This window comes from Panulirus ornatus, chromosome 20 (assembly GCF_036320965.1).
Source record: "Panulirus ornatus isolate Po-2019 chromosome 20, ASM3632096v1, whole genome shotgun sequence".
NCBI classification, from domain to species: Eukaryota; Metazoa; Arthropoda; class Malacostraca; order Decapoda; family Palinuridae; genus Panulirus; species Panulirus ornatus.
In genome coordinates this window covers 67483468-67502073 of record NC_092243.1, presented here as the reverse complement: position 1 = coordinate 67502073, position 18606 = coordinate 67483468, and the positions used below count along the sequence as shown (strand labels likewise).

At 38.1% G+C, this 18606-nt stretch overlaps 1 protein-coding gene across 1 annotated transcript in view; it reads right to left on the bottom strand.

Annotated features, from left to right (window-relative positions):
- Positions 1 to 7397: 7397 nt before the first annotated feature.
- hyx (cell division cycle 73 hyrax) overlaps positions 7398 to 18606 on the bottom strand; it is a 54526-nt gene continuing 43317 nt past the window's right edge. Inside the window, exons 9-11 of the mRNA XM_071675124.1 lie at positions 18225 to 18454; positions 10299 to 10440; positions 7398 to 8470 (exon numbers count right to left, since the gene is read on the bottom strand). Of these exons, the coding sequence (XP_071531225.1) occupies positions 8434 to 8470; positions 10299 to 10440; positions 18225 to 18454 (409 nt within the window). The 3' untranslated portion in view covers positions 7398 to 8433. The remainder of the gene's footprint in view (positions 8471 to 10298; positions 10441 to 18224; positions 18455 to 18606) is intronic.

The following is an 18606-nucleotide window of genomic DNA, read 5'->3' as shown; positions in this document are numbered from 1 at the left end:
TTAAAATGCTATGTTTTCTTGACACCCTCTAAAGTAGTCGTCTGAACAAAATAGAAAAGAGTATTTTAATGCAAAATAAGTATCAAGGATAACTAGCACAATTTCAATTTTTATATTTTATTTAATTACAATATATCTGACAACTTGCTAAATCAAAACTGTATCTGCTATAAAACTATTTACATATATTCATAAACTGTCCATCTTTTGAACTAGTGATAAAGTGTTACATCACTCTACTGTCAAGGATGAGAACTCCCAGCTGCTTATCTGGAGCTCATCAAATAATAATAATAATAATAATAATAATAATAATAATAAAAAAAAAATAAAATGTACACCAATCTACTTTTTATGTCCCATAATGTATCCTGTGATTGATATTGAAATGAGGATTCAAATTCTACTATAAATATAAATTACATATAGTCAATGGGAGAAGCTTTTGATCCCTTATCACCTTTCTCTCATTAATGTAAAAGGTTTGTCTGAATAAAGTATTATATAAATATAAAGTAAATGCTACATAATGATTCAACAAAATACAGAAATGATCTTGTTTCACATTCCCACCTCCAAGATTTTTTTTTCAATTTTGTCATTCAAAGTACACCAAAAAGTATTTACTTCTTCATTCCATATAAAGATAAATCAATAATCATACTATACAATGGAAAGGGATGAAAAGTTGGAAAACTTTAAGATTTTCCAGCACCATAACTTTCCAAGTCAATCCATCAGTAGAAATACAAAATAAAATACCGTTTGGATACATTTGCAAATAGAAATTTGCAAACTAAATACTTATATAATATATAGTTAACTGTACATTCAAATAAAATTCTTGTCAAATTTGTCAAAATCGTACTACAATTCAGCACATACTGTAATACATAAAGTGTTAATATCATAACCAAAATCTTCAATGCTTTGTGAAACTCTACCTGAGATCTGTTTGGTGAGACCCAGTCAATATAAATACAAGTTAAGGCACCACAGAGATGATTTTAAAGCATGTACTGTGAACAAAGGAATGTTAATAAGTAAATCCAAAACCTTAAACACCAACAAAATCTTCCCTGACAATAATTTAACTCTGCTTTAAATTTAAACTTAAAGACGATTTTCTCCACATGAGTACAAGCAATCAATTCCAATAAAAATATAAATAAGCAGCACATATGACAAAAAGTCCATACACATGAAACCTGATTTAAGTTGTTCTACTAAAAATCATAATACAATAAATATATTTGAATTTACCCTCGAACTCTAGATTAGCTATCTAATATGCTTCTTAAATATGCTTTTACTTCATTCATACTCACAAAGACCATAGGTAAGAAATCCTCATAATCCTTTCCTCTGGAGAAAGATCACATTCTCTTACACACACACACACACACACACACTTTAACTTACCTTAACCTTCCTGATCCAGGAAGTCTGCTACAACCACAGAACAGGACAAATGTCACAAAGTCTGGTGATGTGTGTTTGCCTTTGTTGGGTTAGTGGAAATTTCATTTTAGATAAGAAAGTTCTTGGAACAAGCTGAACTGGTGTTTAGTATTGTTGGAGAGGTGGGTGGTGTCCCAAAAGCAGATAAGGGTGTTTCTTATTTACTTTTATGCATGTTTACCATTTCCCATGTTAGTGAGGTACTGCCAGAACAGTCAAAGAAAAGACCTTATTTGCTCAGTCATATACGTTTGTGCAGTGTACTTTCAGACAAGAGTATGTCTGCTGAAGCAGAATTTTAGATTTGGCTGGGGGATACAGATGTCTAGTTTTTGCTGAGTCATTACAGTATGGATCTGTTTAGTAAAAAACATTTCTTGGGATGAATCTGCAAGTATAGGATGCTAAAATGTGAAGCAGACAGCTATGGAATATTTTTGTGGGAGGTATGTGAGAAATACTTAGAAAAGCAAATGGATTTGTATGTAGCATTTATGGATCTGGAGAAGGCATATGATAGAGTTGATAGAGATGCTCTGTGGAAGGTATTAAGAATATATGGTGTGGGAGGCAAGTTGTTAGAAGCAGTGAAATGTTTTTATCGAGGATGTAAGGCATGTGTACGTGTAGGAAGAGAGGAAAGTGATTGGTTCTCAGTGAATGTAGGTTTGCGGCAGGGGTGTGTGATGTCTCCATGGTTGTTTAATTTGTTTATGGATGGGGTTGTTAGGGAGGTAAATGCAAGAGTTTTGGAAAGAGGGGCAAGTATGAAGTCTGTTGGGGATGAGAGAGCTTGGGAAGTGAGTCAGTTGTTGTTCGCTGATGATACAGCGCTGGTGGCGGATTCATGTGAGAAACTGCAGAAGCTGGTGATGGAGTTTGGTAAAGTGTGTGGAAGAAGAAAGTTAAGAGTAAATGTGAATAAGAGCAAGGTTATTAGGTACAGTAGGGTTGAGGGTCAAGTCAATTGGGAGGTGAGTTTGAATGGAGAAAAACTGGAGGAAGTGAAGTGTTTTAGATATCTGGGAGTGGATCTGTCAGCGGATGGAACCATGGAAGCGGAAGTGGATCATAGGGTGGGGGAGGGGGCGAAAATTTTGGGAGCCTTGAAAAATGTGTGGAAGTCAAGAACATTATCCCGGAAAGCAAAAATGGGTATGTTTGAAGGAATAGTGGTTCCAACAATGTTGTATGGTTGCGAGGCGTGGGCTATGGATAGAGTTGTGCGCAGGAGGATGGATGTGCTGGAAATGAGATGTTTGAGGACAATGTGTGGTGTGAGGTGGTTTGATCGAGTAAGTAACGTAAGGGTAAGAGAGATGTGTGGAAATAAAAAGAGCGTGGTTGAGAGAGCAGAAGAGGGTGTTTTGAAATGGTTTGGGCACATGGAGAGAATGAGTGAGGAAAGATTGACCAAGAGGATATATGTGTCGGAGGTGGAGGGAACGAGGAGAAGAGGGAGACCAAATTGGAGGTGGAAAGATGGATTGAAAAGGATTTTGTGTGATCGGGGCCTGAACATGCAGGAGGGTGAAAGGAGGGCAAGAAATAGAGTGAATTGGAGCGATGTGGTATACAGGGGTTGACGTGCTGTCAGTGGATTGAATCAAGGCATGTGAAGCGTCCGGGGTAAACCATGGAAAGCTGTGTAGGTATGTATATTTGCGTGTGTGGACGTGTGTATGTACATGTGTATGGGGGGGGGTTGGGCCATTTCTTTCGTCTGTTTCCTTGCGCTACCTCGCAAACGCGGGAGACAGCGACAAAGTATAAAAAAAAAAAAAAAAAAAAAAAAAAAAAAAAAAAAAAAATACTGCAAATAAGGTTGGAAGTGGGTTGGAAGAATTTCTGTTTCATCAAGTGTTAAGTGATTGTGGTTGCTAAGCAGCCAGTGATTGTTCTGAGTGTCCTTTTGCATGCAGTTTGAAAGGGTGGACCACCAAGTAGGTTCGGCATAGTCTAAGGTAGAGTGGATGAGCTGTTTGTGAAGGATACTGCAGAATTCTTTTCCTTGTTTGAAGCTGGTGTCGCTTGGTATTCCAATGGCCTTTAGTTAATTCATGACTTTTACAGTGGTGTGGGGTATGAATGTCATAAGTGATTTTACTGGGTGGGAATGGTTGTTCAAGAAGAATTATAGGAGGGTGGAGGCTTAATTCATGTTTGTTCAGGGGTAAATAGGGTAATAGTGGATTTCTGTAGGGATAAACATTCTGCATGTTCTAATTGCATGCTGTTGTGCCACTTGTTTGTTGTTACTTGTGTAGTGTCAGGGTTCTTTGATGAAATCATGTGGTAATCTGCTTTGAAGAGGAGTTTCAGTCTGAGACTTGTAGAGGGTAAAAAGACTGTATTGTAAAACTCCTCACTGTAGACCTAATGGCAAATGGGAAAAATAGGAGTACATTCCCAACACCTCCAGCTATTGCCCTATTTTCACTCCCACTACTGAAAAAAAAAAGATGCATGCTCTCCTGTTTTGTAGATATGATATACACACACACAAAAGTCATGGTTATTAGTCAATTAATACTGAATCTAGTCATCTGAGTTTTCCAGAGTAAAGTACTTAGACTTTTACCAAAAACATACATGAAAAATGTATCTTTGTTAGTGCAAATGATTAAACATTCATAAGCTTACTTCGCTCTTACAATATAATGCACGAAACATTACCAAAAATATACGTGAAAAATGTATCTTTGATAGTGCAAATGATTAAACATTTATAAGCTTACTTCGCTCTTACGTTATACTGCACGAAACATTAAGAAACATGCTCTGTCCAAGTATAGTTGTTTCTTTTATTGACTGTGAGTTAGCATGGGCCAGCCCAAGGTTGGACCTACATGGGTTTGAATCCTGGATGTGGCAGTTGGCCTATACCTAACCTAGGTGTTCATCCTTTCTTCAAGGCTGGTTGATAAATGGGTACCTGGCTTAGGCTAGGGTGTGTAAGTGTGTGTGTGTGTGTGTGTGTGTGTGTGTGTGTGTGTGTGTGTGCATATACTTAGAAATAAGGACAAAGTACATATATACAAAGTTAAGTGACAGGGCAACACGAGTGTAAAACTGTCTTCCCGTAATACACAAATAGTAATCACAAATGGTAAACAAATAATAATCACACAAACATATATACAAACAACCTCTGACACTAACAAATTCTCTGGAAAAGTGGGTTCAGATAACAGAGAATTCAATATACGTTGATGAGATGGTGCACAGTGAGTGGACCATTAGTTTAGAGACTGGGTGGCATTACGATCACCCTGTCTATCATCAACTTGCTCACCTACTCAACTTTGTAAGTGTTTAAAATAGGAGTGTGTGATATTTATTCCATGTTTCTTGAATCTGGCATAAAAAACTAAGCGAGTTGAGTGAATCAAGTTCTGTTTCTTAAGACAAGTGTCAAAAACAATGTCAAGTGTAATCCTGCATTCTGGCTCCGGTGGATTTAAATAACTAGAAATTCAATTTATGGAGATGAGAAAATGTTAAGTGGAGCATCAGTTAATGGAGTGGGTAGCCTATAATCATCCAGTCTGCCATCAACTCGCTCACCCACTCAGCTTTAAGAGCGCTTAACAAGTGCGTGATACCTATTCCATGTTCCTGAAACTGGCGTCCAAAAACTGAGCATGTAAGAGTGAATCCCATACTGTTTTTTTTGCAACTGATATCAAAAACAGAATTTTACAAGTGAAACCATGTACTCTGGGCCCAAAGTGGAGAAAAGATGTAGATAGTACATATATTCAAGGCAACTCTATGACCAGGGAAGAAAAGTCATTATTCAGGTATCTCCTGCATGTCATAGCAGGCAAGTAAGAGGGACTAGAGTGGCTGAAAACTCTCTCCTCCTTGACTATCACTTACTAAAAGCAGGAACAGGAGGACGAACAGGTGAGGATGTATCCTTGGAAAATCAGTTTAGGTTGTCACCTATGAAAGGGCAGAATAAAGAAAAAAGAAAGAAGTATGTACCTATACATTCTGGAGGGTAAGATATGTACATCAGATAAAAAGAACTGAAGTGATGTGGTAAACTGGGTTAATGAGTGCCTGGAACAGAGGAAGAAAGGCCACATCCCCCAAAGACTGCACACTTGCCCCTCTCTCCAAGACTCTTGCATTTACCTCCCTCACCACCCCATCTATAAACAAAATGAACAACCATGGTGACATCACACACCCCTGCTACAGACCAACCTTCAATTGGAACCATTCACTCTCCTCTCCTCCTACTTGTACATGAGTCTTACACTCCTGATAAAAACTTCTCTGTTTCTAGCAGCTTTCCTCTAATACCATATATTCTTAAGACCATCCACAATGCATATCAACCTTATCATATTCCTTATCCAGACCCATAAATGCTACATACAAATCCATCTGTTTTTAAAGTATTTCTCACACATTCTTTACAGTAAACATCTGATCCACAAATCTTCTACCACTTCTGAAACCACATTACTCCTCCTCAATCTGATGCTTTGTACATGCTTCATCCTCTCAAGCAATATCCTTCCACACAACTTACTAGGTATACACAACAAACTTATACCCCTGTTGTCTGAACACTCACCTTTATCCCCCTTGCCATCATACAGCGGCACTATATGTGCATTCTACCACTCCTCTGGCACATCACCATGATCCATACTTATGTACATTGAAAATCTTTAACAATAAACCAATAACAAAGGCACCCCCTTTCTTAATATTTTCAACTGCAATACCACCCACTCCAGCCATCTTGCTGCATTTCATCTTATGTAAGGTTTTCGCCACCTATTCTCTCTTCACTAAAGCCCTCTCTGCGACTTTATTACTTCACATACCACCCTCTTCAAAACATCCTACATCAGCCACTCTATCATCAAACACATCTGACAGTCCTTCAAAATACTTACTCCATCTCCTTCTCTTTTTTCATCACTACCTCATACCACCTCCCCTCCTACCATCTTCACCTTTCTTCCCATTTGTTCTCTTGCCTTTTACACATTATTTACCTCCTTCCAAAATATGTTGTTGTCCTCCCTAAAGTTTACTGACACTCACTCACCCTAACTCTCATTTGCCCTCTTTTTTTCAACCCCTGCACTATTCTCTTGACCTTCTACTGCCTTCTCTTATACATCTCCCAATCATAAATTTTTTCATACATGTATACCATTTCCCATGTGAGTGAGGTAATGTCAAAAACAGATGGCTATCTGTCTATATTTCTGACACCTGTTCCAATTGGAACTCCCTCAAAGAGGTGGCCATGGCAACTTAAAAACTCCAGTGCTGCTTCTTAGCCTTTAGTGCCTCACCCTTAACAGGAAACTGCCAGAAGGCAAGTCTAGTGCAGTGTTTGCAGAGGCTTCTACCTAATGTTCCTAACGATTACTTCTATCTAATACTCCTACCTAATATTTCTACCTAAAGCTCTTGCCTAAATGTTCCTACCTACTACATCTATCTACTGCTCCTAACATTTTGTCAAAAAAGCAGGGCTAGCACGTGCTCATCACTGGAAAATCTAGAATTATGAAGAAAGAGCTGCATGAGTTAAGTGTTATATGTGACGAGGAAAGATTGTATGTCGGTCGACAGGATGCCAGCAATCCACATGTTAGTGAGGCAGAAAAAGACAGCTACCTAGGTCACAGAAGTGCAACTTGACAACGACTAAGTGCTGGCTTACTATTTCTTAAAGTTATCTTACCTGTTATGCAGCTATTCATAGGTAATGGACCTTTCAACTGCTATTTACATAAGGGATGAATATAAGAGTATAAAAAATGTGTAATAATACAATGTAATACCAGTATTCAGTTCTATTCATTTGTATAAATCTTAATATATCCATTTTTGCTTCTAGTAAAAATATAACCAAATGAAAAATACATAATTCATGGTGAATGTGAGCAAATCAGAGCTTTTTTCTTACTGTTCTTCACACTACTTTGTTATTATGGGAAATGGCAAACAACTATAAATATAAAATCATGTGGAGGGGTATGATATCTTTTAACAACTTTATAAGTTATACTACATTTCACCCATGCCATCTATGTAACAAATAAGGGGCTAAACAGATCATACTATCCATTACAAATATGTGCCTTGGAGGTGGGATAAAACCAAGTCTTGAACAGAGGTTAAGCACTTTGCATAAATTTCAATTTACAGTCAAGGCTAGTGTACTTGAGGTCCTTCTGAGCTTACTCATTGTCTCAAGCAAACACATAGATACTCTGGTTTATAAGACATTTAAGAATCCAAAGAAAACAATTACAAAAAATATACATTCTGTCCCAAATAATCAAAGGTTGCTTAATCCAGGCTCTCACCGGTTCCATACTTTCCTAAGAGGATAACTATCCAAAAAATTGGCCTTATTCCTTTAAAAACTCCTCATCTTGCATTAACATTAAAATAAGGCAATGACATCTTTATAAAAAAATGTGAAATACGTTTCAGTGAAGCCACTATGAATGTTCTGAAAAGCCTGAGACTGGTTTTCACATCTTGTTTAGTGCTATACCAAGAGGTTAGAGATAATGTTTCTCCTTGCACTAATTCCAAATATATTCATAATGCATACAAAATTCATTATGCTACTCAGACCATCTAATTAATTTTTTTTTTTATCCTTTTTTTATGACTAACAAAAAGTAGTTCACACAATATCAGAAAATGAATGATCCTGGGTTTCCCCCTTTGGCAACAGCCTAGATCAGGGGGGACAGACTGCATCATTAAATCAATGAATTGGCTGTACATAACTAACTTCACAGCCTTGAAAATTCAAAACTGATTGTAAGAATAGCTACACACAAAACAAAGGGTGTATGAAATGTAATTATCAATGAAAGCATTTAGTTTCCTGCTAGTAGATGATGGTTGATACAATGACATTCTTGCACTGGTATAGCTCCAAATTGCCTTCTATTTGATGCTGAAATAGTGACACTACCATCGCAGATGAGATTTGTTAAATAATATGAACCTGTAAAAAAGAACATTTTAATTCAATACAATACTAAACCATATCATAAGGTATAACTAAAAAAAATAATACCCAAAGTAATCTATCAACATCTATAAATATCAAATTCAGGCAGTATGTATGAATTACAATGCAGTACAACAACATTACAACCTTCAGCTGATTATTTAAAGACTTAATAAGCCTCTGCTTGACAAAGAATGTGTAATGAAAGCTGATATGAAGCATTCACTTCATGGGGGTATGGACAATACATTAAACATCTTTTCACTGGAAAGCTAAATATAGAAATAAGACTTCTAATCATGCTCCATTATACATGAATTCAATCACCACCAGACATTGGTTTGCAGTGTTTTAAGTACCTTTTAAGTCACATGGAAGCCCAAATGTCCAAGTTTGACTTAACCTTTGTGTATAAGTCTGATGAAAAACCAGAAACAATGTTCAGTCAGCCATTTTGTCTCTCTCCTACTTTTTGCACACACTTAACTTTAAACATGCAGAGTTAGCAAATCATAAGCATTACTAAACACATCCTTTGGGTGCTAGTGACTGTGGTAAATATGACTGCAGTAAGAGATGCAGTAAAAGGTTACCAAATAATGAAAAAGATAAAAGTGATAAAAAAGATACAGCAATAAGAAAAAATGTGGGAAAGTAATGTGGTTTGGTTATGAAGAAGAAAAGAAATTAGAGTTGCTTAAAATAATAGATCATAAATCAAGAAGTATGTACTACAAACACCTGGGAAGATAATGGTGCTGAACAAAGGACAATCTATGATTCAAAGGTAGAGAAAAATGTAATTCTGATGTTATTTGCTAAAATGAGCAAATAAAAACTTTCAACTCAGAAAAAATGAAAGAACATCTTCAAAGTTTTTTATCAATTTTCCCAAACTCTTCTGAAAGATATGAAAACAATACAAAACTAAATCAATGAGGCTCCTTGCCTTATCTCCCAATATCTATGGAACAAAGTTTCATCACTGGCCCACCAGTAACACAGGAACTTTTCCTTGACCTTATTTGTGATGTCAAGTGTAAAACAATGTTCCTTTGTCACTGTTGGGTCATATAAAGAGTCTTGTTTCTCATTAATGTTTGTTTACATAGAAGAACCAATTTCCCTACATACTGGTAGGTTTGGTGTAAAACCTTATTTTTCATGTACTGACTGGTTAAGTATGGAGCCTTGTTCCTCTGTAATTTTGTTCCTCAACTCCTTGTAGTGCTCTATTTCATTCTCCCCAAGGAGGTCTTGAAAAACAGATAACACCAATGAAAGATGTTCTTTCAGCTTTCCTATGAGTATTGAATATTCTATCTATTCACTTCACGATAAAACTAGAAAATCTTGTCTTTCTGAGCCTTCAAATCACAGACCATTGTTTGTCCAACAGTATTTTCTTCCCAAAATTCCGCAATACTCCATAATTTAATCTTTTTTTCAGTAATCATACTTGAAAAATAACACTTCCTTCTTTCTTCCAGAACTTTTCCAAAACATAAGTGTACAAACCTGTAAATGAATTGAAAAAAATCTAACACAAGAAAAGAATCAGTAAAACTAATAAGATGAGCTGAAGCAAAGCAATTACCATTATGCAACCAAATTTCTTAAAGGGCATAAATTATTTAATGAAGGTGATGGTTCCTGGTAAGAGTATGGATCTCAAAAAATTAACAAATAAGCATTACTTAGCTACTCCCTTAATACAAGCATTTTAGCTTCACCATACTCTTATCTTCCCTAAAGCACAGTATTATGATAAATTAATGGGATAACACTCAACTGATTAATCTAAAATCTCTGTAGTACTTACTTGTCAAGATTCTCCCAAAATTCCAAGAATCTAGCTCTATCTAAATGTCGACGGACACGGCTCAAGTTAAGGACATGCACTGCCCACTTTGCAATGTTGTTATCTAGCTTCATTTCTTCAAACTTGATATGAAAAGCACAAACTGAAAAAGGATAATTTTTACATGCATTTGTTACATGACACCCCCAAAAGAATTCTACACAGCATTTACGCTTCCAATGAAAAGCACCGCAAAACCAAAAGAAAACTTACTTTCAATGAGAGCCTCAAACACACAGAATTTCCATGTTTTGATATATCAAAAACTGTTTTTCTCCAGGCCAGAGTCCCATGAGCTCAAGCTTGAGAGAATCTCTTGCTTCCTGGGTTCAGAAACTTCTAACCCCCTGCCTTTTGGTGAGGTTGACTTCTCACCAATTTGATGCTTGCAGTATGCTAGTTTAACTTGGGGTCTAACCACCGACCAATCAGTATCCTCCACTCAATGACAGCATCATGCCATGCTGGTCACTGTATTGGTATCAAACCTACCTCACGATTCTCATAATATGGACATCAACCTGATGAGGAAAGTAGGGTAGGAAATAACAAACTGGAAAAATGGTTCATTGGACGCCACCCAAGAGAGTAGTTTTTCATACTTAAAACTTACATTTCTCTCCAGGGCTGGATCATCCTGAGAGCCTAAAGAAAACTTGGACATGGAGGGCAAGAGTTAGAGAAAAACTTTCTCAGAAAAGAGGATAAAGGCAAAGAAATTACCTTTTGAGTTACCGTACGGCACACTAAGGGCTGTCTGCTCTGAAGGTGGCAATCCTCCAAATCTACATTAAGGTACTGTTTAATAAATGTCTTAGAGGAATACTAAAGAACTCTGTCATTAATCTCTTCCTGGTAAAGGCCCCTCAGAAAGGCCAAAGTGGAATCTATATTCCGAAAATCATGGGCTTTAACAGACAAGCCATGTTGGGTCGACGAAAAATCTCTTAATTTAGTAATTACCTGAAGTTCCCATTCAGGAGTTTTATACTAATAGGGCCCTATCTCTTGAACATTCTCCACTGTTACACAACTTGACATATTTATGTATTTTGTCTGCATTAACCATGTCCCAAGTCATCTTATCACATTCAGACCCCATTCTTAATAATATAGTACTATAAAAGCACTTCCTCAAATTGTTTTTACAATGAAACTGATTTCATGTTATGTCCTCCAGTTGCTTTATCCTTACATCTCTTGAGGAACTGTTTACTGTTCATGCCATCAATCTGTTTTAAAAATCTAAAGGTTGTAATCCCATTTCCCTTCACTATTCTCTCTTTAATGGAAGGCAAATTGAAAGTCTAGATTTCCCCTGTAATTTAGTTTTATGAATTCTGGTACAGTACCATCTTTGCTGTCCTCCTTTGGACCTTCTCTACTATCTCTTTCTGCTTCTTTTGGTGCATTGATCAAACTTAAGAAGCATATTCACATTCTGGCATTACATATGATATGAATATCTTGCTACATATTTCCTTACCCATGTACTTAAAAGTTATTCTAATATTTGCCAGCAGACAGTTTGCCTCTTTAACTTATTATTCTTATTATCTTATCATACTTTGTTGCTGTCTCCCATGTTAGCGAGGTAGCGCAAGGAAACAGACGAAAGAATGGTCCAACCCACCCACATACACATGTATAAACATGTATAAGCTATTCTCTTAATATGGGACAGTGGTAACAGGTTAGGGAACTAGTCCACTGTTAAGTCCTTTTCATACACAGATTCCTGAAGCTTATTTCCTGTTAGATAATAATCAAACTGAGACCTTACACTTAGTCCTATTCTTATTACTTCACACTTGCTTAGGTTGCATTTCATCATTCTTGTATCAGACTTAACTTTTAGAGACTGTTTGGGTTACTTTGTAAGCTGATGCAATCCTCCTTGGTTTTCACTTCCCTCATGACTTTTACATCATCTGCAAACATATGAAGAATCCATCCTTTCACAAGAATGATTTACATTGTTCAAGAAGAATAGTGGTCCCAGAAAAGAACCCTGGGCATTCAGCTGAGCACCTCAACCCATTTGGAGAAAGCTCCTTAGACATAAGTCCTTTTGTTCCCTACCAATCAGAATCTATCTACATTTGGAGAAAGCTCCTCAGACATAAGTCCTTTGTTCCCTTCCAATCAGAATCTATCTACTGAAGGACTTTCCTCCTTATTCTTGGCTAGTGATATACCTTCTTAATCAGCCTCTCATGTGGTACAATGTCAAATGCTTTCTGGCAGTCCATTTGCAAACAATCCACCTAGATTTGCCTTTTGTATGACAAAGCTCACTCTCTTATTGACATCTAAGAAGTTTGTTACACAAGATCTTTCACAAAAATTGTGCTGTTTTTCCCTTAAGTGATTTCTCCTCAGCAGAAAGATATCCACTTTACTATCTTTCCCAGACCCTTACAGACCACACACACATCACATCTGTAGTTCAGTATCTCTTTCAGGTTTCCTTTCTTATGGACATGTATGACAATCAAGCTTTTCCATTCACTTGCCACTCTGCACCCCGTTGACATCCTGACAGTATTTCCAGAGGTATATCTAGTAATCATGTACACTTTTTAAGCATATATGAAGAATATAAGGATTATGAGCCTTGTAAGAGTCAAGACCTTTTAGTATTCAGTAAATGTCTTTTCTAGGTTTTTTTTTTTTTTTTTTTTTTTTTATACTTTGTCGCTGTCTCCCGCGTTTGCGAGGTAGCGCAAGGAAACAGACGAAAGAAATGGCCCCCCCCCCATACACATGTACATACACACGTCCACACACGCAAATATACATACCTACACAGCTTTCCATGGTTTACCCCAGACGCTTCACATGCCCCGCTTCAATCCACTGACAGCACGTCAACCCCTGTATACCACATGACTCCAATTCACTCTATTTCTTGCCCTCCTTTCACCCTCCTGCATGTTCAGGCCCCGATCACACAAAATCTTTTTCACTCCATCTTTCCACCTCCAATTTGGTCTCCCTCTTCTCCTCGTTCCCTCCACCTCCGACACATATATCCTCTTGGTCAATCTCTCCTCACTCATTCTCTCCATGTGCCCAAACCATTTCAAAACACCCTCTTCTGCTCTCTCAACCACGCTCTTTTTATTTCCACACATCTCTCTTACCCTTACGTTACTTACTCGATCAAACCACCTCACACCACACATTGTCCTCAAACATCTCATTTCCAGCACATCCATCCTCCTGCGCACATCTCTATCCATAGCCCACGCCTCGCAACCATACAACATTGTTGGAACCACTATTCCCTCAAACATACCCATTTTTGCTTTCCGAGATAATGTTCTCGACTTCCACACATTTTTCAAGGCTCCCAAAATTTTCGCCCCCTCCCCCACCCTATGATCCACTTCCGCTTCCATGGTTCCATCCGCTGACAGATCCACTCCCAGATATCTAAAACACTTCACTTCCTCCAGTTTTTCTCCATTCAAACTCACCTCCCAATTGACTTGACCCTCACCCCTACTGTACCTAATAACCTTGCTCTTATTCACATTTACTCTCAACTTTCTTCTTCCACACACTTTACCAAACTCAGTCACCAGCTTCTGCAGTTTCTCACATGAATCAGCCACCAGCGCTGTATCATCAGCGAACAACAACTGACTCACTTCCCAAGCTCTCTCATCCCCAACAGACTTCATACTTGCCCCTCTTTCCAGGACTCTTGCATTTACCTCCCTTACAACCCCATCCATAAACAAATTAAACAACCATGGAGACATCACACACCCCTGGCGCAAACCTACATTCACTGAGAACCAATCACTTTCCTCTCTTCCTACACGTACACATGCCTTACATCCTCGATAAAAACTTTTCACTGCTTCTAACAACTTGCCTCCCACACCATATATTCTTAATACCTTCCACAGAGCATCTCTATCAACTCTATCATATGCCTTCTCCAGATCCATAAATGCTACATACAAATCCATTTGCTTTTCTAAGTATTTCTCACATACATTCTTCAAAGCAAACACCTGATCCACACATCCTCTACCACTTCTGAAACCGCACTGCTCTTCCCCAATCTGATGCTCTGTACATGCCTTCACCCTCTCAATCAATACCCTCCCATATAATTTACCAGGAATACTCAACAAACTTATACCTCTGTAATTTGAGCACTCACTCTTATCCCCTTTGCCTTTGTACAATGGCACTATGCACGCATTCCGCCAATCCTCAGGCACCTCACCATGAGTCATACATACATTAAATAACCTTACCAACCAGTCAACAATACAGTCACCCCCTTTCTTAATAAATTCCACTGCGATACCATCCAAACCTGCTGCCTTGCCGGCTTTCATCTTCCGCAAAGCTTTTACTACCTCTTCTCTGTTTACCAAATCATTTTCCCTAACCCTCTCACTTTGCACACCACCTCGACCAAAACACCCTATATCTGCCACTCTGTCATCAGACACATTCAACAAACCTTCAAAATACTCATTCCATCTCCTTCTCACATCACCGCTACTTGTTATCACCTCCCCATTTACGCCCTTCACTGAAGTTCCCATTTGCTCCCTTTTCTAGGTATCTTAATGTTTTCTACATCTAGCTTGTTTTGGGGTCAAAGTATTTTCCAGTGAGAGAGGTTTTAAGTTTTCTGGATAGAAAAACAGATAGTCTTTGGTGATCTCTTCAAATTTGCTCGCAATCAAATGGTATTAAGGAATGATGTTCTCTGGCTGTAGTCTTCCAAGAATACATCAATATAGGGATATTTCTGTTTACTTACTTCATTTTGCTAAAAACCTAGAAAATGTGGATCTAATGAACCTAAGACATTATCACCATTAAAATGAAAAGCTTCTTACATTTGAACATTATGGACACCTCACTTTCTCCCAGCACCATAAGCAATCAAAAGGAAAGTTTATATTGAGATATTGAGGCACTACATTACCAGATTAATCCTCTGATTGCAACAATTCTAGGACTTTTAGCAACTATCATCTGGACTGCTGAGGTATGGCAACTGGACTCATCCAAAATAAAGATTAGTTTATTCCTGAACCCACAGTAAGTGGTTCCTATTGGGCAATCTTGTAGGGAGCAATAGCATTACTAGCTGATTTCATTACGAAAAAGCATGAAAGAAAACTATAAATGCAAAGCTTCTAAATCTTGGAAAATCCTGAGCATTTATGGAAAACTTGTAGGATTTCCACACTAACTGATGCTGTTTATGAAGGATGACTATTATGAAGAGGGTCATCTAATCAAATACTCTCTAAATCTCAAACTGATCATGTTAAATGATCTCCAAATCTAAGAATAAGAATGTTTGAAAATTTGATGAGTAACATTCAAAATCCAGAGCTTAAATGTTAATCTCCTGAGCAAAGCTGAGGTGGTTTAGAAAAACCTGAGGCACCAGCTCAGGAGAATTGTAAAGATTAAAGTTTCTGGCACCAAGGTTCCACACACACACACATCAGAAAAAAAAAAAAACTTTTATTTACATATACTCTCAACTTCCTCCTTTCACACATTCTTCCAAATTCAGTCACCTACTTCTGCAGTTCCTCATTCCAATCTGCCACCAGAGCTGCATCATCAGCAAACAACAACTGGCTCACTTCCCAGGCCCTCTCATCAACAGACTGCATACTTGCCATTCTCTCTAGGACTCGTATTTGTCTCTCTCACCATCCCATCCATAAGCAAACTAAACAACCATTGTAACATCACACACACACACCTGCTGTAGACCAAAATTCACTAGGAACCATTTACTCTCCTCTCTTCTTATTTGCAAACAAGCCTCAAGCCCTTTATAAAAACTCACAGCTTCATGTAGATTTCCTTCGACATCGTATATTCTCAAGACTTTCCACGAGGCATCTCTATCAACTCTACCATATGCTTTCTCCAGATCCATAAATGCCACCTACAAATCCATCCATTTCTCTAAGTATTTTCTGCATTCTCCAAAGTACACACCTGATCCACACATCCTCTCATACTTCTGAAACCATACTGTTCCTCCCCATCTGATGCTCTCTACATGCCTTCCTCTCAATCTTTATTCTTCCATATAACCTACCAGGTACACTCAACAAACTTATAACTCTGTAGTGTGAACCTACCTTTATCTCCCTTGCCATTATACAAAGGTACTATAAGTGCATTCTGCCAGTCCTTAGGCACCCCACCATGATATCCATTCATACACTGAAAGCACCAACAAACCAATCAACAACACAGTCACCCCCTTTCTGAATAAATTCAACAGCAATACCATCCACTCCAGCTGTCTTGCCACATTTCATTCACCTCTTCTCTCTCTTTGCTAAACCACTCTCCATGACTCTCTCACTTCGCATACTACCCCTACACAAACACCATACATGTCACTCTTTTATCAAACACATTCAACAGTCCTTCAAAATACTCATTCCATCTCATTTCAACACTAATTGTTACCACTTCCCCTTTTGCCTTCTTCACTGATATTTCTACCTGTACTCCTTATTTTCACATATTATTAACCTCCTTCCAAAATATCTTACTTTCCCTAAGGTTTACTGATAGTTGCTCACCCCAATTCTCATTTACTCTCTTTTTCAACCCCTGCACCATCCTCTTGACCTCCAGCCACTTTCTCCAGTACATCTCTCATTCACTTGCAATCCTTGCCCATAAGTACCACCTAAATGCCCCCCATTTCTCTCTCACTAGCTATTTTACTTCTTCATCCCACAACTCGCTAACCCTTCCAACCTACCCACCTCCAACCTTTCTAAGCCACACATTCCAGCATCACTTCCATAAATACCTCCCATTTCTCACCCACTAAGCTTGCTTCATTTACTCTCATTCTAAGGGGTAGGGGAGAAAACTTTCTACCTCCATATTCCTTGCATATCATATAAGGCAACTAATGGGGATGGGAGCAGGGGGCTGAAAACCTTCCCTTTCTCGTATTCAAATTTCTAAAAGAGGGAAGAGAAGGAGGAACAAAGCAAGGAATGCATATTCTCCACTCGAAGGCTCAAGCTGGGGTTTCTAAATGTAAGTGGGCTATAACAAAAATGAGATAGGAGTAATATGTTGTATGTTTGAGGAAAGAAACATGGATGTTCTGGCTCTGAGTGAAATAAAGCTTAAGGGGAGAATGGTTTGGATATGTCTTAGGAGTAAAGTCAGGGGTTGGTGAGAAGGCATCAGCTAAGTAAGGAGTAGCACTACTCCAGAAGGAAGAGTTGTGGGAGTATGTGAGTGTAGAAGTGAATTCTCGTCTGATGTGGGTAAGAATTAAAGTGAAAGCAGGAGAGACGGGTAATTATTAGCACTTATGCAACTGGCCATGAGAAAAAAAGATCATGAAAGGTAAATGTTTTGGGAGCAGCTGAGTGAGAAAGTCAGCAGCTTTGATGCAAGAGACTGGCTATTAGTGACGGGTGATTTGAATGCAAAGGTGAGTGACATGGCAGTTGAGGGCATAATTAGGGGACATGGGATATTCAGTATTATGAATGGAAATGGTGAACAGCTTGTGAAGCTGTGTGCTGACAAAGGACTGGTGACTGAGAATATCCCCATTTAAAAAGAGGGACATACACAAGTATATGTATGTGAGGAGAGATAGTGAGCGAGCATTATTTGATTAAATTATCCATTGATAGGCTTGTACAAGAAAGACTTTTGGAAGTAAATGTGCTGAAACTGGCAGCTGGTGGGACATCTAATCACTATCTTGTGGAAGCATGGGTGAAGATTTGTAGAGTTTTAGGAAAAAGAGGAAACAATATCGGAGAGAAGAGAATGGTGAAAGTAAGTGAGCTAGAAAAAAGAAACTTATGTGAAGATATTTTCAAAACTTACTTCTATTAAATATTTCAACTGGATTGCCTTCATGCGGCCAACCCTTAAACTGCCAAGCTGGGCCCATGGCAAACACTGCAACAACACGGTCCCAGTCAGCATAGTTGAGCTTGGAGGGGTTGTCAGTAACACGATATGGCACAGTGAGACCTCCAGCTTTGGGTCGCTGAATCAGGATCTCTGTCTCACGTTTAGTGCCTTGTCGTCGCTTTTCCTCAGATGTGACAAACCTGAAAAATAAAATTCAATTAGAATCATACTTGGTAATTCTAAATGTTCACACTGGCAGATCATATACAAAAACTGTACATAATCTGTCAAATGTTTCTAAAAATCAAAGTAATGTTCTAGCAAAAAGAAAGTGAAATTGAGGCTACAATGC